Genomic DNA, 23,382 nt, shown 5'->3' with positions numbered 1-23,382 from the left:
ATGTTGGCCAGTCTGGTCTCCAGCTCCTGACCTCATGTGATCTGCCAGCCTCAGCCTCCCAAAGTGCTGGAATTACAAGCATGAGCCACCGCGCCTGGCCTGTTTTTGTTTTGTTGTTGTTGTTGTTTTTTGTTTTTAATGCAGTTAAAAAAAAATTGTTCACGACTGCACCCCAAAGTCTATGAGTTCTCTTTTTTTTTTTTTTTTTTGAGATGGAGTTTCGCTCTCATTGCCCAGGCTGGAGTGCAACAGCGCGATCTCGGCTCACCACAATCTCCACCTCCCGGGTTCAAGCGATTCTCCTGCCTCAGCCTCCTGAGTAGCTGGGATTACAGGCATGTTCCACCATGCCCGGCTAATTTTTTGTATTTTTAGTAGAGATGGAGTTTCTCCATGTTGCTCAGGCTGGTCTCAAACTCCCGACCTCAGGTGATCCGCCCGCCTCAGCCTCCCAAAGTGCTGGGATTACAGGCATGAGCCACCGCGCCCGGCCACCAAAGTCTATGAGTTCTCTTTATGAGAGTTTGTCAAATGTCCCTTCCTTAAAAGGATTATAGCATGTACCCTACATAACTGCTGTATCTGTGAATATTAGTAGATCTTCTTAAACTCAACCTCTACTTACTCTGATTTCAGTCTTCTGTTTATTATCTTCAGATTAAAAAAAACAAAATTTTATCCACAAACAAAACTTCTGATCTTGGATATAACTGAATGTAACCTGCTGGCTGTTCTATTACTACTTCCATTTATCTCTACTCTGTCTTGTCTCTAGGGAACTACCTAACGCACTGAACTGTATTAAGCATGTGCTGTTTGCCAGGCACTGTTCTAGTCACTGAGGATGCTGCTGCAAATGAATCAGAGTCCTTGACTTTGAAGAACAGTTTATCAGGGGAGACAAGGCGAACAATAGAATGTGCTATGCATTACAATAGAAACAATGTGGCATAGTGGTAGTGAGTGTGGAGACAGACGCCAGACTGCCTGGGTTTGTATGCCAGCTTTGCCACTCATATAATCTTGAATGAGTTACTCAACTTTCCTGTGCCTCAAATTCTGCACCTGCGAAACAGGAATAATAGTAGCACCCACCTTGCAGGATTGTTCTATGGATTGAATGAATGGATATGTGCAAAGCCTAGACATCTTAAACATTCATTGGCTCATAGGTGGGTTACAAGAAGGTTTACATTAGGAAAACTTAACCTGGCAGAATGGGAGGGCAGTGGTGGTCAAGAAACAAGGATAATGTTCGGGTTTCTGGATGATTAGATGGTGGTGTGATTTATTGAGATTTGGGACAAAGGATGAAGAGAAGGTTTGAGGTTTGGTCATGTATTCACTTTTGAATCTGTTGACTTGAACTTTCTGAGGACCTTTTAATTACTACTACTCTTTACTATCTGCTACTATCAACTCATTGCCAGGCACTGCAGGAAGTGCTGTACGTGGATTATCTCATTTAATCCTCACAACAACTCCTCTGTAAAACGGGACCATCATTATTATCTGAGGCTCAGGGAGGTAATTAACTTGCCCCAATGCTGGCCAGGCACGGTGGCTCACGCCTGTAATCACAGCACTTTGGGAGGCTGAGGCGGGCAGATCACCTGAGGTCAGGAGTTTGAGACCAGCGTGGCCAACATGGCGAAACCCCGTCTCTACTAAAAATATAAAAATTAGATGGGCGTGGCAGCAGGTGCTGGAGGCAGAGGTTGCAGTGAGCCAAGATCTCGCCATTGCACTCCAGCCTGGGCAACAGAGTGAGACTCTGTCTCAAAAATAAATAAATAAATAAATAAACAAACTTGCCCAATGCTATACATCATAGTTTGTGATGGAGCAAGGCTTTGAACTCAAGTTCAACTTCTGAGCCTGTGCTTTCTTTTCTGATTTTCTTTTAAATGGATATGTTCAGTAAACAGTTATGTGAATGGGTATTGCATTTAGGAAGGAGATCTGGGCTGGTGATTTGTATTTTGGCAGTCAGCAAAGGGTGCTAGCTGAAGTCATGGGAATAGAAGAGATAGCCCCAAGGGAGTCTGTGAGTGCTGAGAGAAGACTGCTGCCAGGCGCGGTGGCTCATGCCTGTAATCCCAGCATTTTGGGAGGCGGAGGAGGGTGGATCACCTGAGGTCAGGAGTTCCAGACCAGCCTGGCCAACAGAGCAAAACCCTGTCTCTACTAAAAATACAAAAAGTAGCCGGGTGTGGTGGAGCACACCTGTATTCCCAGCTACTCAGGAGGCTGAGGCAGGAGAATTGCTTGAACCTGGGAGGTGGAGGGCGCAGTGAGGCGAAATCATGCCACTGCACTCCAGCCTAGGCAACAGAGTAAGACTCTGTCTCAAAAAAAAAAAAAAAAAAAAAAAAGACTGCTGAAGACAGCCAGGAATGGTGGTTTGTTCCTGTTAATCCCAGCTACTCAGGATGCTGAGACAGGAGGATTCCCTTGAGCCCAGGAGTTCCAGACTAGCCTGGACAACACAGTGAAACCCTGACAGTGAGACCCTGTCTGAAAATAAGTAAGTAAATAAATAATTTTTAAAAAGAAGACAGCCAAAGACTGAAGAATACAGATGGTTCCCAACTTATGATGGTTGCAGTTAGGATTCTTTTACTTTACAACAGTGCAAAAGTGATACACAAAAGTGCAAAAGTAAGTAGAAACCTTACTTTGTGTAACCAAATAACTATTCTGTTTCTCATTTTCAGTACAGTATTTAATAAATTATGTGAGATATTCAACACTTTATTATAAAATAGGCTTTGTGTTAGATGATTTTACCCAACTGTAGGTTAATTAAAGTATTCTCAGCACATTTAAGGCTAGGCTAAGTTATGATGTTTGGTAGGTATATTAGTCTATTTTCACACTGCTATCAAGAACTACCTAAGGCTGGGCACAGTGGCTCATGCCTATAATCCCAGCACTTTGAGAGGCCAAAGACAGGTGGATCACTTGAGGCCAGGAGTTGGAGACCAGCCTGGCCAACATGGAGAAACCCTGTCTCTACTAAAAAATACAAAAATTAGGTGGGTGTGGTGGCGCAAGCCCATAATCCCAGCTATTCGGGAGGCTGAGGCACAAGAATCACTTGAACCTGGGAGGCAGAGGCTGTCGTGAGCCTAGATTGTGCCACTGCACTCCAGCCTGGGCGACAGAGCAAGACTTTGTTTAAAAGAAAAAAAAAAAAGAAAAAAGAACTACCCGAGACTGGGTAATTTATAAAGTAAAGAGGTTTAATTGGCTCACAGTTCCACATGGCTGGGGAGGCCTCAGGAAACTTACAATTATGGGAAGGCGAAGCAAGCGCCTCCTTCACAAGGTGGCAGGAGAGACAGCGAGAGAGCGAAGGGGAAGAGCCACACTTTTAAACCATCAGATGTCCTGAGAACTCACTCCCTATCACGAGAACAGCATGGGGGAACCGCCGCCATTATCCAATCACCTCCCACCAGCTTCCCCCCTGGACACATAGGGATTACAATTTTAGATGAGATTTGGGTGGAGACACAGAGCCAAACTATCCATAGGCTAGATGCATTAAATGCATTTTCAACCTAATGGACATATTGGGATCTAACCCCTTTGTAAGTTGAGGAGCATCTGTAGTCAACATTTTAATGATGGACAGAAGAGAAGAAATTCTTAAATGAGAGCAGAGGAGCAGCTATTAATAGACTAGCAGGAGGAAAAGCAAAGGAGTGGGAGGGTTTGGAGACAAGGGAGTGATCCACAGGGTCAAATGCTGCAGAAAGGGCAAGAAAGAAAGGGCTGAAACACATGAAATGGGTTTAACCATCACAAGCTTGCTGGTGCCATTGAAGAGGAAAGGTGCAGTGAGGTGGTACAGGTAGCCACCAGACTTTCTTAGTCCATTTGGGATGCTATAACAAAATACCACAACCTGGGTGGCTTATAAGCAACTGAAATTTTTTTCTCACAATTCTGGAAGCTGAAATTCCAAGATCATGGTACCAGCATGGTCAGGTTCTGTCGAGGGCCCTCTTCTGGGTTGCAGACTGCCAGCTTCTCATTTTTTCCTCACATGGCATGGCAGAAGGGGCAAAGGAGCTCTCTCGGGCCTCATTTATGAATGGCACTAATACCATTCCTGAGGTCTCTGCCTTCATGACCTAATCACTCCTGAAAGGTCCTGCCTCTTTTTTTTTTTTTTTTTTTTTGAGACAGGGTCTTGTTCTGTCACCCAGGCTGGCACCTGACCTAAAAAACAAACAAAAACAAACAAACAACAACAACAACAAAAAAAAACCTTTCATTCTAAGGGAAGAAATTGATATTTGCAATATCGTGTGACAAACCCAAAAATATGCAAGGATGCTTCAGGTAAAATGATGGCACAAAGAAGGTGATCAGTGTGTAGCAGGTGGAGGGCCAGGGTCCAGGGTGGCATTGTGGAGCTGCTGAAACTGGGGCTGTGAGCTGAAAGATGAGTAGGGGCTCGTATCTGTAACCCCGGCTGCTCAGGAGGTTGAGGCAGGAGTGAGACCATCTCTGAAAAAAAGATGAGTAGGTGTTGCTTGCTGCTGGAGTGGAAGAGCTTTCCATGCCCGGAGCAACGTAGATGGTGAAATGCAGGAATCAAGGGTCTTCCAAGTACTGGAAGCGGTCGCAGATGAAGTTGGAGAAGGGGGTCAGAGCACAGACCACCTTGTGGTGTTTGAACCTTAGAGTGGAGATGATGGGGAGCCATCGCCTCTAAGGTTGGAGGCGTTTTGTTTGTTGGTTTGTTTGTTCGTTTGTTTTTTGAGACCCAGGCTGGAATGCAGTGGCACCATCTTGGCTCACTGCAGCCTCTGCCTCCTGGGGCTCCAGCAATCCTCCCACCTCAGCCTCCTGAGTAGCTGGGACTAGAGGTGCGTGCCACCATGCCCAGCTACTTTCTGTATTTGCAGTAGAGACAGGGTTTCGCCACATCACCAAGGCTGGTCTCAAGCTCTGGAGCTCAAGCAATCTACCAGCCTTGACCTCCCAAAGTGCTGAGGTGTGAGCCACTGCACCTGGCCAGTTGGAGCCTTTCGAGCAGGGATGAGACACATCTAGATTTACATTTAGAAAGGTGACTGATGGCTGGGCGTGGTGGCTCATGCCTGTAATACCTGCACTTTGGGAGGCTGAGGCGGGCGGATTGCCTGAGCTCAGGAGTTCGAGACCAGCCTGGGCAACATGGTGAAACCCTGTCTCCACTAAAATACAAAAAAAAAAAAAACAAAAACAAAAAACAGCTGGGCATGGCGGCGTGCATCTGTAGTCCCAGCTACTCAGGAGACTGAGGCAGGACAATTGTTTGAACCTGGAAGGTAGAGGTTACAGTGAGCCGAGATCGTGCCACTGCACTCCAGCCTATGCAACAGAGTGAGACTCTGTCTCAAAAAAAAGAAAGGTGACTGAGGCAGCAAGATAGATGGAGGATGGGGTCAAGGGGCCCGCACTGGAGGCTGGGAGGCTGGGAAGCAGTGAGAAGACCTGTAGTAACTGCAGCTTCCTTTCTATATTAGCTTGCTAGGGCTATCATAACAAAAATGCCACAGACTAGATGCTTAAACAAATGAGATTTTTATTTTCTGGAGGCTATGAGTTTACGATCTGGGTGTTGGCAGGTTTGGTTTCTCTGGAGGCCTCTGTCTTTGGCTTGTAAATGGCCACCTTCTTACCATGTCCTCACGTGGCTTTTTCTCTGTGCAAGTGCATCCTTGGTGCCTCTTTGTGTATCCAAATTTCCTCGTATAAGGACGCCAGTATGATAGGATTATGGCCCAACCTAACAGCATTGTTTTAACTTAATCATCATCTTCAAATGCACGATCTCCCAATACAGTCACATTCTGTGGTTCCAGGAATTAGGCCTCAACATATGAGTTTGGAGGTGACAGGAACACAGTTCAGCCCATAACATTTTCTTCTTTTTTGAGATGGAGTCTCACTCTGTCACCCAGGATGGAGTGCAATGGCGTGGTCTTGGCTCACTGCACCCTCTGCCTCCTGGGTTCAAGCAATTCTCCCGCCTCAGCCTCCCAAGTAGCTGTGAGAACAGGCACCTGCCACCACACCCGGCTAATTTTTTGTGTTTTTAGTAGACATGGGTTTCACTATGTTGGCCAGGCTGGTCTTGAACTCCTGATCCACCTGCCTTGGCCTCCCAAAGTGGTGGGATTACAGGCATGAGCCACTGTGCCCGAAGCCCGTAACATTTTCTATTAGTAACAGGTATGGAATGGGGTCTGGACACCACTAGCTGATAAGATTAAGTCATTTCCCATTCCATCATTGGGAAATAGCCAACTCCTGTAATCCATCAAAATTATCTGTAAAATGGGCTTTGTGACCTGTTAAGAAAGACTACTTTTACCTCTGGATCCCAAGACATAGCAGAGAATCTGATACAGATCACACTGGGGTTCACTGCACTAATGGAGGATGAATGAAGCAATTCATTATCTGTAGTGGTAACGCACACTGAACTGTGGCTTGTCCTCAGACTTTAGAAAAAAGAGAGTTGTAGAGTAAGACTTGCCTGGTGTATGACAGGGCCAGGCGCTCTCACCTCTGTGATCCAAAGGCATTTAATACTTTCTTTTTGAGACAGGGTGTCACTCCATTGCCCAGGCTGGAGTGCAGTGGTGCAACCACGTCTCACTGCAGCCTCGACTTCCTGGGCTCAAGTGATCCTCTTACCTCAGCCTCGTGAGTAGCTGGGACTACAGGGATGTACCACCACATCCAGCTAATTTTTTGTATTTTTTGCAGAGGCAGGATTTTGCTATGTTGCCCAGCTGGTCTCAAACTCCTGGGCTCAAGCAATCCGCCTGCCTCGGCCTCCCAAAGAGCTGGGATTACAGGTGTGAGCCACCATGGCTGGCCCAAGTATTTTCATTTCAAGACCAAATTGTAGCTGTGACATTTTTGTCTCCCATAGGTCAGGAGCTCCCGGAGAACCAGGTTTTATACGTCTGTCTTTGTATTCCCAGCCAGTAACCCAGGTCCTGGCACAGAGCACATGCACCATTATAGTTTGTGGAATGCATGAGATAATTAGATTAAGAACCTGTGATGGGCAGGAGCTGTAATTTTGCAATCTGGTTGTGTGTTTGCGGTTCATGATGTGTGCAGTCCTGTTTGTTTGTGGTTCAGTTTTTTTTTTTTTCAGACGGAGTCTCACTCTGTCATCCAGGCTGGAGTGCAGTGGTGCAATCTCGACTCACTGCAAGCTCCACCTCCTGGGTTCATGCCATTCTCCTGCCTCAGCTTCTGGAGTAGCTGGAACTACAGGCGCCCGCCACCATGCCCGGCTAATTTTTTGTATTTTTAGTAGAGACGGGGTTTCACCGTGTTAGCCAGGATGGTCTTGATCTCCTGACCTCATGATCTGTCTGCCTTGGCCTCCCAAAGTGCTGGGATTGCAGGTGTGAGCCACTGTGGCTGGCCTTTTTTTTTTGGTGGTAGTAACAGTGGAGAGCCCTCAATAAATGCTTCATTGGGAAAACTGTAACCAACAGCTGAGAACTGCCTCATCTCACTGCTAAATCTGTAAATTGATTTTCTTCTTTCTTGTTTCAGTGGAGAAGATCCTTTCTCCTATCAAAGGCCAGAGGTTTCAAATATGCCCTGGAGCCTAACCCGTTACCTTTTTTTTTTTTTTTAAGACACAGTCTCACTCACTCTGTTGCCCAGGCTGGAGTGCAGTGGCGTGACCTTGGCTCACTACAGCCTAAGTCTCTTGACAGTCCACTGTTTAAAGTGATGCTCCTGCCTCAGCTTCCGGAGTAGCTGAGATCACAGGTGCCACCACCACGCCTGGCTAACCTTTGTGTTTTTAGTAGAGACAGGGTTTCCCCATGTTGGCCAGGCTGGTCTCGAACCCCTGACCTCAAATGACCCACCTCTGCCTCCCAAAGTGCTGGGATTCCAGGCGTGAGTCACCACGCCAGGACCCAACCCATTACCTTTTTAAGATTTTAAGTCATTAACTATCCCCTTCTTTTATTTTCCGCCTCTCTACTGGAATATCCCCAACATTAAACATTCTCTCATTTCCTATGTTTGGGGTTTTTTTTTTTTTTTTTTGGTCTTTTTTTTTTCCTTTTTGTGGAGAATGGGGTCTTGTTATGTTGCCCAGGCAGGTCTTAAACTCCTGGCCTCAAGCTATCTCCCTGCCTCTGCCTCCCTAAAGTAGTGGGATTATGGCGTGAGCCACCATGTCTAGCCTCTAATTTCCTATCTTAAAAAAGGCTCCAGCCCCACTTGGTGGCTCACGCCTGTAATCCCAGCACTTTGGGAACTTTGGGAGGTCGAGGCAGGTGGATCACCTGAGGTCAGGAGTTTGAGATCAGCCTGGCCAACATGGCGAAACTCCATCTCTACTAAAAGTACAAAAATTAGCTGGGCGTGGTGGTGGGTGCTTGTAATCCCAGCTACTCAGGAGGCTGAGGCAGGATAAACTTGAACCCGGGAGGCAGAGGTTGCAGTGAGCCAAGATGGTACCACTGCACTCCAGCCTGAGCGATAGAGCGAGACTCCAACTCAAAAAAAAAAAAAAAAAAAAAAAGGCTTCATGTCCCATACCTGCTTTCAGTTCTCACCCTATTTTGCTGCTTTCCTTCTTAAAAAGAGGTGTCCACGACCGGGCGCGGTGGTTCACGCCTGTAATCCCAACACTTTGGGAGGCTGAGGTGGGTGGATAACTTGAGCTCAGGAGTTCAAGACCAGCCTGGGCAACTTGGCGAAACCCCGTCTCTACCAAAAATACAAAAACTTAGCCTGGCGTGGTGGCATGCGCCTGTAGTCCCAGCTACTGGGGAGGTTGAGGCGAGAGGGTCGCCTGAGCCCGGGAGGTTGAAGCTGCAGTGAGCTGAGATCGTGCCATTGCACTCCAGCCTGGGGGACAGAGCCAGACCCAGTCCCCCCAAAAATAAAAGTGTTGGGCTTGTTGTTATCAATGTGTAGTGCCTTACATTGTATCAACTCATTTAATCTTCACAATAGCATCGTGGCTGGGGGCCGGGGGAGGACTATTGTAAACCCCATTTTACAGAAAAGGAAACAAAGGCACAGAGCGGCAGAACTGGGATTACGAACCCAGGCAATCTGGCTTTAGAGACCATACCCTTAACTGTGCTAAAGCATTATCCCAATATATGTTGATATATTTGTGACTTTATTTCTTCAGCGATTATCTCCCCTCGCCAATGCACAGGTCTGCGGGAGCATGGACTGTCTGAAAGGTTCTGAGTTTAGCTTTAAGCACAGTGCCTGGCACATACCATTTGTTGAATAAATGGATCTATCTATATATATATTTATGTGTGTGTGTGTATATGTGTGTGTATGTATATATACATATATATGTTTTTTTTTTTTTTTTTGAGATGGAGTTTTGCTCTTGTCCAGACTGGAGTGCAATGGCGCGATCTCGGCTCACCGCAACCTCCGCCTCCCGGGTTCAAGTGATTCTCCAGCCTCAGCCTCCTGAGTAGTTGGGATTACAGGCATGCGCCACCACGCCAAGCTAATTTTGTATTTTTAGTGGAGACGGGGTTTCTCCATGTTGGTCAGGCTGATCTCGAACTCCCGACCTCAGGTGATCCGCCCGCTTCGGCCTCCCAAAGTGCTGTGATTACAGGCGTGAGCCACCTCACCTGGCCTACTGGATCAATATCTTTTTAAAAAATTCCACACTGGGAGGCATTTGGTGTAGGACTGAATCCCCATATTTTAGAAGACGCCTTGTCTCTTCTTGCCTCGATTTCCCATCCTGTTAATCAGGAGACTCGGCGGAAGGACAAAGCCAGGTGCAAGAGGCGTGAGCATAGCGACTAGGAAAATGGAGTCGGAAGCCGTAATCTTCAGTTTCCTCCGCTGCATGAGGCACCATGTGCACCACGTGGACTAAAGGAGACACTTTCTCCATTTTGAAGCGGTGTCCAGGCTTCAAGACCTAGGCTCCAATTTCTCACCGTGAAGAAGCTCGGGAAAACCGGGCGCTTGGGGAGGCGCGCGGGCAGAGGCTACCCGTCCCCGCGGCCTCTAGACAGGGGTGAAGTACCTACCCGGCCTCCGCAGGCCCCGCCCCCGGACGGCGGAAGCCGAGCTCGCCCTCTCCGCCCGGGCCTGGGCGTGTCCCACGGGCGCACGGCATGCTGGGGAGGCGTCCGGGCGGCGGCCATTTTGTGTTGTCGGCTCCTGTGTGTAGGAGGGATTTCGGCCTGAGAGCGGGCCGAGGAGATTGGCGACGGTGTCGCCCGTGTTTTCGTTGGCGGGTGCCTGGGCTGGTGGGAACAGCCGCCCGAAGGAAGCACCATGATTTCGGCCGCGCAGTTGTTGGATGAGTTAATGGGCCGGGACCGAAACCTAGCCCCGGACGAGAAGCGCAGCAACGTGCGGTGGGACCACGAGAGCGTAAGTCCCGCGGGCCTTGGGCCTGAGCCCGGGCTCCGTGGGGGAGGGGAGCGGGCGCGGGCTGTGGCCCGCCTGGCCGCGGCGCGATGTGGGGCCAGGGCTGCACCCGGGGTCGAGCGTCTGACCCGGTGCCCATGGAGCCAGGAGGGAGGATGCTGTCCAGACCCGGGGATGGGGGTGATTTGGTTTTGTTGTTTTAGTATCAAGGGGGTCCGGGAGAGCCCTTGGCAGAATTGAAAAGCACCTTGATGAGGCGGGGAAACGCGGGAAAGAAGGATAGCAGCATCTTACTAAATCTAGCGGCTCCGAGGTTTCACCTCATTATGAAATAGGGAGAAGGGCACATTCTTCTATAGTTTGGGTTGAACGTCGTATTTAGACTAAAATTTCTGACCAGGATTCATGGTAAAAATCGTGGCGGTATTTTATTTAAGTAATTACAGCATGACGCTTATACGGGGAAATAGAAATGTAAAAGAAGTCGTTTACTTGTTAGGGTTTACCGTGATGATTTACAAGTATTGTTCGTTAACAGTATTCTAAGAAGTCCCTTATAGAGGCAGCTGTCAACGTTTTTTCTTCCACATAAAACTCATTTGATGCTCTTAGCCCTGGGAGTAAAGGTAAATATTATAACCCCAGTTTCACTGGTGAGACTTAAAAAGGCTCACCCAAAGTCTTGGCAACTGAGGAAACTAATCTTTGTAGTTCTGTTAGCTTTCCACAATCCTATGAAACTGATTCTTTGCACCTACTGTAGCATTTCAAGTGTTTTGATCTAGTTTTGAACATGCAGTGTAATGTTTGCTTTAGGTCTTATCTGGAGAATAGATACAGAATTTAATTTTACTTTGCGGTTATAATCTAATATGCTAATTTTAAAACAATTGCTAATCAAAATAGGAAGGAATAGTTCAGGTAATGCATGCTTCTTTAGAAAACTGTTTTCTTACTCTTTTTAAACGTAGGCTTTGGTTAAGGTAAAATTTCTTTTTTGCAGTGTAGGAAAGCAAGTTGGTGCTAGATGACTCCTTTTAGGACTTTAAGAAAGAGTAAGTTTGGCTCAAGTTGTGTTGGGGTGCTAACTGATTCCAAAGTAGTATGAAACATTCTTAGAGTAGAATTTATTGTTTTTAAGAGGTGGGTTTTTTGTTTTTAACATTTAGGCTCCCCATCCCCCCGACCATTTGTCACAATAGGAGACTAAGGAACTGCTTATCTTGACCATCTTTCTTTTGTAGGCATCTTTGTTACAGCGAAGTAACTTTTTTTTTTTTTTTTAACTACCTGACTGTAATCTTTCAGTCTAAACTTTGCAAAGGTGTTAGGAATAATGCTCAAAATCCTAAGTAAGGTAAAAAACCAAAACATTATGGCGATTCGGCTTATGTTCAATAGGTTATTTGTATATTTTGAATTCAAGAGAAAAATGCTTTCCATTGCACTCCTTATCAGTTGGAACAGCCTTGTATCTCTGCACCCTTGGCTTTGAACACGTTTTAGACAAACTGTTTTCTTTCCCGGGATAATTTGTTGCCACATTGCATTGTATGTGGTGGGTTTATGACTCTTCAATGATGAGGGCCCTCAGAATAGCAATTTAGGTTTTATGTCATCTCAGCCGTAATCTACTTTGCTTTCAGTTTTAGTACTTTTCACTAATTTTAACTTTCAGTGTTTATTACTAAAGTATTTAATGCCTTAATGACAGATTGCACTTCACTCTAGATTGAAGGATTTCAAGTCAGTTACTGGCATTTCAGATTGATATCTGCAGGGAAAATGTTGGTAGTGTTGAGCAAAAACAAAGCACATGGTCTCATCTAAATAGGTGGAATTATTGTGTAATAAAGCTGGGGAAGCTCTTGATATCGTTTCCGGGTCATCTGCATATTCTTGTACTGTTGGCTGTTAGTGCTAAACCTGCAGGGATGGGCAAACCCATTATATGCTGAAAAGGAGTCACCTTTTCTATAGCCTGATATTTTAACATATTTTTGCATTCCTGTTCTATCTGGAAATTTTTCTTGGCCATACTTGCATTAAATGGAAGAAGCCATTTCAGCTGGATGGGGCCCTTGTTTTTTTTTTTTGGAATAGAGATAAATACCAAAATAAGGAAAGGAAGCAACCATTAATTAAAACGACAGTTGCCGTGGCATCTGTAAGTATTTAACAGTCAAAATGCTAAGTTTACCTAGTATTAAAGGTAGTCCCTAGATAGCTGTGTTTGACCTGTGGAATTTGTTTTAAATGCATATTTCTGTACTTCAACCCCTTCAACTCCCCTTCCCAGAGAGTCAGATTCTGTCTGTCTTGGGGAAGGGTCCCAGTATCTGCATTTTTTATGGCTCCTCTTAATGCATTCCTTTTTTTTTTTCCGAGACAGCGTCTTGCTCTGTCTCCCAGGCTGGAGTGCAGTGGCGTGATTTTGGCTCATTGCAACCTCCGCCTCCCGGGTTCAAGCGATTCTCCTGCTTCAGCTTCCCGAGTAGCTGGAACTACAGGCGCCCTCCACCACGCCCAGCTAATTTTTATATTTTTAATAGAGATGGGGTTTCACCATGTTGGCCAGGATGGTCTCGATCTATTGACCTCGTGATCTGCCCGCCTCGGCCTCCCAAAGTGCTGGGATTACAGGCGCGAGCCGCCGCGCCCGGCCGGCTCCTCTTATGCATTCTAAAGTTTGTGACCTTCTGTTTCCTGACCCATCCTGATTAGTCCTGGGCTTTTAATTGTGCATATCTGCACAATTAAATCTTAATTGGTATTAATTTGGTAGTAGATTCTAATACTGTACTTTTTTCTCCTTTTCATGATGGGTAATAAGTGAGCAAGCAGCACTTGCGAAGCGCAGTTTCAAGAGAAGGATGCATCTGTGATGCAAAATCATCGACCATTTATTTGTAATGGTGTGTATGTAACCTTCACCAAGGTATATTACTGGGGCTAGTGCTTTTACAGGCATTTCCAACTTTGTAGATTGCTACCTCTGGATCTGAGAAACTGCAGCTAAAGTGAAGTCGGCTTTAATACTGTTTCATGGATTCATTGGTACACCCTCCCACCGTGTTTATTTGTATTTTGCAATTGTTTGAGATTATTGTTTTGGTTTTTTGCACTAAGCAATTGCTTGGTTAATCCTAAACAACCACAGTGATGAGGAAAGCATGTGATTGTAACTAACTGCCTAGGGTGAGTACCTTTCAGTGAGGGTTTGATTTCAGTGTTAGCCAGAGAAGGCACTAGTAGCCATATTATTGGAAGATTGTAGTAAATTGTAAAGTCTGATCTGGAGTTTTGTTATTTTTTATGTAGCAAGACAAATTTTGTAGTTCAAATTGAGGTTTTTATATTCTAGATCTCAACCTGAAAATGAAATTACTTAATCATTAACACTGATTCTAATATCTGAAATGAGTTTTCTTCCATTTATCAAACTCAAGCCTGCCCTTCCTTCCATGAAGGTTTAACATGAAGGTTTAATAATTTATGAAGGAAATTGAACTAAATGTTGTTTTCTAAAATCTTTGGAATGTTAGCAGATCCTGTCATTGGCACTGAAAAGTTGTTTAGAAAAGGAAAAACAGCTAAAGCTTCTGTCCACATTTTTTACTTGTATACTTTTTCTTTTTGCTTTAAAAATGTTCAGAATTTGGGAGCAAAAATTGAAAGCAAAAAACTAGTAATTATAATGCATGATGGCATCTATTAATATGTATTTTACTAGTTTTCATTCAGTCACCAAAATGTTCATAGTAACTTACTATGTTACTATGGAGTAAGATAGAAGAGCATTTTCTACCCCGCTCCCTGCCCCCCCCCTTTTTTTTTTTTGAGACAGAGTCTGGCTCTGTCACCCAGGCTGGAGTGAAGTGGCATGATCTTGGCTCACTGCAACCTCCACCTCCTGGCCTCAGCGTCCCGAGTAATTGGGATTGCAGGTGTGGGCCACCACGCCCAGCTAATTTTTGTATTTTTAGTCGACAGGGTTTTGCCATGTTGGCCAGGCTGGTCTTGAACTCCTGACCTCAAGTGATCGGTCCGCCTCAGTCTCCCAAAGTGCTGAGGTTACAGGCGTGAGCCACTGCGCCCGGCCGGCATTTCCTACCTTACTCCATAGTAAAATAGTAAGTGTTGGCTTCTCAGAATTGCCAGCAGTCCATGTGTTATATGTGTATGTAATTGCTATTTGCTTTTCTTCCCAAAACATACAGAATTAGAGTGAATAGTATAATAAATTGAACTCCCCATGTACCCATGCCCAATTTAGCAATATTAGCACATGGTCAATATTATTTCCTCTGTATCCCTTCCATTATTTTGAAGCAATTCTGTTATTGTCAACCTTAAAGCGGTCATTGTATATCTGTAAAATACAAGGACTTTAAAAAAAAAACATAGCCGACCGGGCATGGTGGGTCACACCTGTAATCTCAACATTGGGAGGCCAAGGCAGGCGGATCACTTGAGGCCAGGAGTTCGAGACCAGCCTGGCCAACATGGTGAAACCCCGTCTCTAATAAAAAATAAAAAAATTAGCTGGGCGTAGTGGTGCATTCCTGTAATCCCAGCTACTCTGGAGGTTGAGGCGGGAGGATCCTTTCAACCCAGGAGGCAGAGGTTGCAGTGAGCCGAGATGGTGCCACCACAGTCCAGCCTGGGCAACAGAGTGACACTCTGTCTCAAAAAAAAATAAATAACCACAATACCATAATCACACTGAAAATTATAGTAAGGTATTTTGCAAATCTTTGGTTGCTTTAGGAAAATGTGTGTGTGTGTGTGTCATTATATATGTTATTAGCCTTGATTTCCTCACAAAAGGAGAAGGTAGCTTAAGTTTGTAAATTTGACTTTTTTGCTAATACAGTTCTTCGTTTTATGAAATATTTTCTCTTTTTTTTTTCCCCCGAGATATGGAGTCTTGCTCTGTTGCCCAGGTTGGAGTGCAGTGGTGTGATCTCAGCTCACTGCAACCTCCACCTCCTGGGTTCAAGTGATTCTCCTGCCTCAGCCTCCAGAGTAGGTGGAATTACAGGTGCATGCCACCATGCCTAATTTTTGTGTTGTTGTAGAGATGGGGTTTCACCATGTTTGCCGGGCTGGTCTTGAACTTTTGACAACAAGTGATCCTCCCTCGGCCTCCCAAAGTGCTGGGATTACAGGGGTGAGCCACCGTGCCCAGCCTTTCTCTTCATTTCTTATAGTAAGTTAGGAAAATTGTTGTATTCATTTATCCAACAAAAACGTATTGCTCAGCTGGGAGCGGTGGCTCACGCCTGTAATCCTAGCACTTTGCGAGGCTGAGGCGGGTGGATCACCTGAGCTCAGGAGTTCGAGACCAGCCTGGCCAACATGGCGAAACCCTGTCTCTACTAAAAATACAAAAATTAGCCAGGTGTGGTGGCGCACGCCTGTAATCCCAGCTACTCGGGAGGCTGAGGAAGGAGAATCGCTTGAACCCGGGAGGTGGAGGTTGCAGTGAGCCGAGATCACGCCACTGCATTCCAGCCTGCGCGACAGGAGCAAGACTCCATTTCAAAAAAAAAATTAAAAGTATTGCTCTTAGGTAGATAACAGCAGGATAGTACAGATACAGCACTTGGTCCTAAAGAGCCATCATGTATTGGTGACAATAAATGCACTTTTTTTTTCCAATGGGGATTATTCCAATTGAATGTAAACGCATTTCCATAACAGAATATGATAAATGCTACCATTGGGAAAAGTAAAATTGACCCTTGAACAACACGGGTTTGAGTTGAGTGTGTCCATTTATACGTGGAGTTTTTTCAATAAATATATTGGAACATTTTTTGGAGATTTGCAACAATTTGAAAAAACTTGAAGACAAATCACATAGCCTAGAAATATTTTTAAAATTTAAGAAAAGATAAGTACATCACAAATACATAAAATAGATGTATATACTAGTTTATCATTTTCCTACCACAAAATACATATGAATCATAAAAAGTTAAACTTTATAAAAACTTATGCACACAGTACATGGTGCCACTAGCAGTCCAGAGAAAGTAAAGATTGAGTAATAACTGCATAAAATTAACTATAGTACATACTGTAATACTGTAATAATTTTGTAGCCACCTGTTGGTATTACAGTGAGCTCAAGTGTTGCCAGGCTCCACTTAAAATGCCCTAGGACCTGTGACTCTGATGATCTCTGCATGAGCAGTTGGTGTCTAAAGTAAATTGCATATCACAGTAAAAAATTATCCCTTGGTTCTTGTGTATTTTCATCATTGTTTATTGCAATACCGTATAAACTTTTGTTGTTTTGCTTTTTGTTGTTGTTGTTTTTGAGACAGTCTTGCTCTGTCGCCCAGGCTGGAGTGCAGTGGTGCCATCTCGGCTCACTGCAACCTCTGCTTCCCAGGTTCAAGCAGTTCTCATACCTCAGCCTCCCAAGTAGCTGGGATTACAGCCGTGTACCACCATGTCTGGCTAAGTTTTGTATTTTTAGTAGAGGTGGGGTTTTGTCATGTTGGCCAGGCTGGGCTTGAACTCCTGGCCTTAAGTGATCCGCCCACCTTGGCCTCCCAAAGTGCTGGGATTAGAGGTGTGAGCCACAGCGCCTGGCCTATGTACAATACCATGACCTTTGAATAACGCCCTGAGACCCATACGAAGTGCAGCTAGTGACATTGGAAGTGCTCCGAAGAAGCAGAAAAGTCATGACAGTACAAGAAGTTAAATTGCTTGATACGTACGATAGACTGAGATCTGCACCTGGGGTTGGTGGCATTTGAGACAATTCATCTTTTGTATACAGATGACCTAGACTTAGGGTATTGATAAATACAGCACTGTAAATATGTTTTCACATTTTTTTCTCTAGCTTACTTATAGTTATTTTTTTCCCTAAACATTCTACAGTGCACATCTCTAGCCTTTATTGTAAGAATACAGTATATAGCCAGGCACGGTGGCTTACGTCTTTAATCCCAGCACTTTGGGAGGCTGAGGTGGGCGGATCACTTGAGGTCGGGAGTTGGAGACCAGCCTGGCTAACATGGTGAAACCCTGTCTCTACTAAAAATACAAAAATTAGCCAGGCGTTGTGGCCGGTGCTTGTAATCCCAGCTACTCAGGAGGCTGAGGCAGGAGAATTTCTTGAACCCGGGAGGCGGAGGTTGCAGTGAGCCGAGATCACGCCACCGCACTCCAGCCTGGCTGACAGAGCGAGACTTTGTCTCAAACAAAAAAAAAAGAATACAGTATATAATACAAATAATATACAAAATACGTGTTAACCAACTGTTAGTGTTATTGTAAGGCTTCCAGTCAGTGGTAGGCTTTTGATAGTTAAGTTTTAGGGGAGTTAGGGTCAGTAACTCTCTTAGTTGTTATAAAGGAATACCTGAGGTTGGATAATTTATAAAGAAAAGAGGTTTATTTAGTTCAGTTCCACAGACTGTACAAGAAGCATTGTAGCTGGTACCTATCTGGTGAGGGTCCCAGAATGCTTCCACTCATGGGAGAAGGGAAGCCAGCATGTGCAAAGATCACATGGCTAGAGTGCCAGGCTCTGTTCAACAACCAGTTTTCCAGTCAACTAAGGATGGGAATTCACTCCCACAAGAATGTGTTTTTTTGGGACCAAAGAAACCACATCCAAACCATAGCAGTGCCCCAGCCCCCCGAGTTCAAAGGTCAGCTGTATAGTGTACACAGGAAAGGAGTGCGTAACCCAGATTGGGATGGATACTCAGGAAAGGCCTGTCAGGCAAAGTGGTCTTTAAATACATTTACCTAAAGGATTGGCAGGAATTAGCCTGAGGGAGAGGAGAGAGAAGACACCTTACCAGCCTGAAGGAAGAGCTGGAGAAAAATCGGTGAATTTGGCAAATTTTAAATAGTATTGTAGTGTGTATGTTTTTGTTGGGTGGGGGAGTGTAGATAGGTAGGCAAGAACTTGGTTTTAAATAGTTTTTATAGGCTGGGCGTGGTGGCTCACGCCTGTAATCCCAATACTTTGGAAGGCAGAGACGGGTGGATCACGAGGTCAGGAGATCGAGACCATCCTGGCTAACATGGTGAAACCCCGTCTCTACTAAAAATACAAAAAAAAAAAAAAATTAGCTGGGCGTGGTGTGGTGGTAGGCGCCTGTAGCCCCAGCTACTCGAGAGGCTGAGACGGGAGAATGGCGTGAACCCGGGAGGCGGAGCTTGCAGTGAGCCGAGATCGCGCCACTGCACTCCAGCATGGGCGACAGAGCGAGACTCCATCACAAAAAAAAAAAAAAAGTTTTTATAAGCCTTGTTAAAAGTTTAGACTTTATTACATTGGGAAATAACTGAAGGCTTCTAAGCAGAAGAGAGATGTTTACTAACTGGCTGCTGTGGAAGATTGATTGAAATTTTACTAGAAGTTTGTGTAGGCAATAAATAGTGAATCATGCCTGCAAAGGTATACGTAATAAAATTAAAGGCATGGAAATGAATGTGTGGTCGTGGTATAACTGAAACATAAAACTATATGTTATCAGGGACATAATTTTTGTTATAAATTCTTTTATTAAAAATTATCTCTTTGGGGGTTTATCTTTAACACAATGAATTGAACTCTTAGGTAAGAAGAAAATATTTACTTATAGCCTGTCATAATCAGAATTAAACTATTAATATTGAGGCAGAAGTGACAAAAGACTACAGCGTGTAGGGTTGGTTTTTGTTTTTGTTTTTGTTTTTTTGGAGACAGAGTCTTGATCTGTTGTCCAGGCCGGAGTGCAGTGGCGCGATCTCAGCTCACTGCAAACCTCCGCTTCCCAGGTTCAAGCGATTCTCGTGCCTCAGTCTCCCAAGTAGCTGGAACTACAGGCGTGTGCCTCCATGCTTGGCTAATTTTTGTATTTTTAGTAGAGACGGCGTTTCGCCATTTTGGCCAGGCAGGTCTCAAACTCCTGGCTTCAAGTGATCTGCCTGCCTCGGCCTCCCAAAGTGCTAGGATTGCAGGTGTGAGCCACTGCAGCTGGCTTGTGTTCCTTTTTTTTTAACCAATAAAATTTCCAGGTATTCCTGGATTTTAAATTAATCAATATTTGTATATGTATGGCATTTGAGGTATTCCAGTAATATGTCCTGTTTCAGAATACAGTAGGTCTGCATTTAACGTCGTTAATGGGTTCTTGGAAACTATGACTTCAGTTGAAATGACATATAACAAAAGTTTTACCATAGACTAGTTAATATAAAGAAGAGTTAGGTTTCTGTGGCACATTCTGGTTACAGAAACATAACTAAAAAGACCCAAAACATTTCTGATATCAAACATTGAGATAAATTTGAGGTATACATACATTTAAGAAAGATGAATAGAAGCGAGATAATTACCCAGTTTTTGGTGAATCAGTGAGTGATGGCAGTTGTAGTGGTGGTGAGTTAAGTCAAGGAATAAATGTTTACAACTTGAACATTGTCAGAAGCACCTCCTACCTCCATTCAGTTCCAACACAATAATAAAGATGGTAAACTCACCACTTTTGGACTATGCTGTTTATTGTCATGCATTTGTATGATTATCATATGCTTTACAAACTTTTATTTTACAATAATTTATATTCATTCCTTTCCAGCCTCCTTATTCCAGTTCAGGGTGGTGGGTGGCCAGAGCTGATCCCGGCTGCCCAGGATGCAAGGCAGGAACTAACCCTGGACAAGATGCCCTCCCATCACAGGGCATACTCACACACCCACACTCACCCAGACTGGGACTTAGGCATGCCAGTTCACCTACTGTGCACAGCTTTGGGATGTGGAAGGAAACCAGAGTACTGGGAGAAAACCCATACAGACATGGGGAGAACTTGCAGACTCCTACACAGTTAGCCCCAGCTGGGAATCATTTTTTTCCCCCTCATCACATTATTAAAGGACTTACTGTATATAGTAATTAGGATTGGCTATTTAGATTTTTAAAATTTAAGTCCCTGTCAGTTTTACTGTTTCCAACATGAGTTGTGTTGCCAGTGTTTAGATAATCAGAAGTAGATATTGAATATAAATACATTTCATATATATATATATTTTGGGGGTGGGGAGGGGGGACAGTGTCTGGCTCTGTTACCCAGGCTGGAGTGCAGTGGCACAATCTCAGCTCACTGCAGCTTCCACCTCCTGGGCTTGAGCAGTCCTCGCACTGCTCGAGCAGGCTCCTCCCACTCCAGCCTCCTGAGTAGCTGGGACTATAGGCCCCCACCACCCCTGGCTAATTTTTTTGTATTGGTGGAGATGGGGTCTTGCCACGTTGCTCGGGCTGGTCTCGAGCTCCTGAGCTTAAGCCATCTGCCTGCCTCAGCCTCCCAAAGTGCTGAGATTACAGGCGTGAGCCACCACTTCCAGTCTATTATCTTTATGATAAGCAGTTTAACAAAAATAGTGCAGACAGGCCAGGAGTTCGAGATCAACCATGGTAAAACCCCATCTCTACTAAAAATACAAAAATTAGCCAGGCATGGTGGCAGTTGCCCATAATCCCAGCTTGGGAGGCTGAGGCACGAGAATTGCTTGAGCCTGGGAGGTAGAAGTAGTGAGCCAAGATCGAACCACTGCACTCCAGCCTGGGCGACAGTAAGACTCTGTCTCCAAAAAAAAAAAAAAAAGACCTAAAAATAGTGCAGACAGCATTGAAAATATTTGATTAGCTCAAAGGAGAATTGTATTGCTTAGTGTTGGATCTAAGTAGATACAGAAAGACAAAAATCATTAAGATGTTCTTAATGGGCCTGGTGCTGTGGCTCATGCCTGTAATCCCAGCACTTTGGGAGGCCGAGGTGGGCGGATCATTTGAGGTCAGAAGTTTGAGACCAGCCTGGCCAACATGGCTTCACCCCCATCTACTAAAAATAGAAAAATTAGCCAGGCATTGTGGTATGCTCCTGTAATCCCAGCTTCTTGGGAGGCTGAGGCAGGAGAATCACTTGAACCTGGGAGGTAGAGGTTGCATTGAGCCAAGATCACGCCACTGCACTCCAGCCTGGGCAACAGAGTGAGGCTCTGTCTCAAAAAAATAAAAATAAAAACTGTTGATGAGATTGAACACTTGTCACTAGTGTTGCCTTAAATTTATTAAGAGGGTAAGTTACGATTATGTAGGTATTTAGATAGTTTGCATGGGTATTAATCTGTAATAAGCATTTATATCTTTTGGGGATTACTATTAAATGAAGACTGCTGGTATTCCAAAACTTGAGCAGTTCTCATGATTATATCCAAAAGTAAGAAACAAATTCTCTGGGTTTATTCTTTTTTTGAGACAGTCTCTCTGTCATCCAGGCTGGAGTATAGTGGTGCGATCTCAGCTAACTGCAACCTCTCCCTCCCGGGTTCAAGTGATTCTCCCACCTCAGCCTCCCAAGTAGCTGGGATTACAGGCACTCGCCATTATGCCTGGCCAATTTTTGTATTTTTGTAGAGACAGGGTTTCACCATGTTGGCCAGGCTGGTCTTGAACTCCTGACCTCAGGTGATCCGCCTGCCTCCGCCTCCCAAAGTGCTGGGATTACAGGTGTGAGCCACCACACCTGGCCTCTCTGGGTTTGTTCTTATTATCATTATTGATGACTTTATTTGAAGAACCCAAATATGTTCTTCCCGTTTTTTCGGATCCCTTGTTAATATTTTTAGTTAAAATCATTCTCTGGGGAGAGTTAAAAGAAGCAGTCCAGGTAGCTAGTTTATTGTGTAGAGTAACAGATAATTCTGATGTACCATTAAATGGTAAAGCAGGAGAGTTGGAGTGGAAGGAACACTCAGAACTGGATTGGGGAAATGGATTCTAGTCTGGATTCTGTAGATATAGCTGGATGCCGTCAGGGCAGGTCATGTGGTCTCTAATGGGGTGATTGGACTAGATTAGGTAGCTTCTGGTTAGCCCACAGACAGGCATGTGTTATTTGGTTTACACAGTGCCTAAAAACATTTAAAATAATAATGTGCAGCGGACAGGTCTACGGAAACCTACCCCCAGAGTCTGAAGAAGCTGAGAGGCCAAAGAAAGAGGCTGACAAATCCAGTGTCTTGGAAACATGTAATAGGGACCTACGAACAGAAGCCAGGTCTGTGTCTTGGGCAGCTGCTGGCGTCAAGACAAGATGTCATATCCCCAGACCCAGGGCTTATATGCCATAGGGAAAGGGTATCTGTGCTTCAGAAGGCATGTGTAGGATAATTACTTATGGGCAGGATTTATGTTAAGTACAAAATCATCGAAATTGTTTTGACCTAAGGGCAGGATTTACAGTAAGTACATGTTCTTAACACAAGGAACAATAGATAAAGTAGAAATCTTAGGGGCATTCCTGGAATTGGAGTTAATCGGAAGTCAGCCTGGCACTTTAACACCCAAGATGGAGTTGCTTTAGCTTTTACATACAGGCTAACACCTTTTTCTTCCAATTTAGCAAATGTATACAGTTTAATCTTTACAATCCCACTATAAGAAATTTATTATCTCCTTATTTATTTAATTGAGTCTTGCCCTTTTCACCCAGGCTGAAGTGCAGTGGCGTGATCACCACTCACTGCAGCCTCAACCTCCTGGGCTCCAACGACCCTTCCACCCTAGCCACCCAAGTAGCTGGGACTACGGGTGTGTGACACCATACCTGGCTAATTTTTTTCATTCTTTTTTTTTTTTTTTTTTTAGAGACAAGGTCTTACTATGTTGCCCAGGCTAGGCTCAAATGATCCTCCTGCTTTGGCCTCCCAAAGTGCTGGAATTACAGGCATAAGCCACTGGGCCCAGCCTATCTCCTTTTTTAATACTATGAAGAAACCAAGGCAGAATTACGACCTCTGGTTCTTTTTCTTTTTTTTTCTTTTTTAGACAGGTTGCGTTCTGTCGCCCTAGCTGGAGTGCAGCGGTGTGATCACAGCACACTGCCACCTCCACCTCTGAGGCTCAAGCAGTCCTCCCATCTCAACCTCCCAAAGTGC

The 23,382-nt window shown here is 44.7% G+C and overlaps 1 protein-coding gene across 7 annotated transcripts in view; it reads left to right on the top strand.

The window, feature by feature from the left end:
• Nucleotides 1-9,395: 9,395 nt before the first annotated feature.
• Nucleotides 9,396-23,382, top strand: part of LUC7L3 (LUC7 like 3 pre-mRNA splicing factor) — a 34,053-nt gene continuing 20,066 nt past the window's right edge. For 6 of the 7 annotated variants that reach the window (XM_055387636.2, XM_019027803.4, XM_019027801.3 and 3 more), the window contains exon 1: nucleotides 9,396-10,422. In XM_055387636.2, coding sequence (XP_055243611.1) covers nucleotides 10,324-10,422 — 99 coding nt within the window. In that variant the 5' untranslated portion in view covers nucleotides 9,396-10,323. Of the gene's footprint in view, nucleotides 10,423-13,257; nucleotides 13,335-23,382 lie in introns of those variants that run through there. The other variant, XM_055387635.2, reaches the window with a different exon arrangement.

The sequence above is a fragment of the Gorilla gorilla genome, chromosome 4 (genome assembly GCF_029281585.2).
Source record: "Gorilla gorilla gorilla isolate KB3781 chromosome 4, NHGRI_mGorGor1-v2.1_pri, whole genome shotgun sequence".
NCBI classification, from domain to species: Eukaryota; Metazoa; Chordata; class Mammalia; order Primates; family Hominidae; genus Gorilla; species Gorilla gorilla.
Note: the sequence above shows the minus strand (reverse complement) of the source record. Positions and strands in the feature narration are given on the sequence as shown.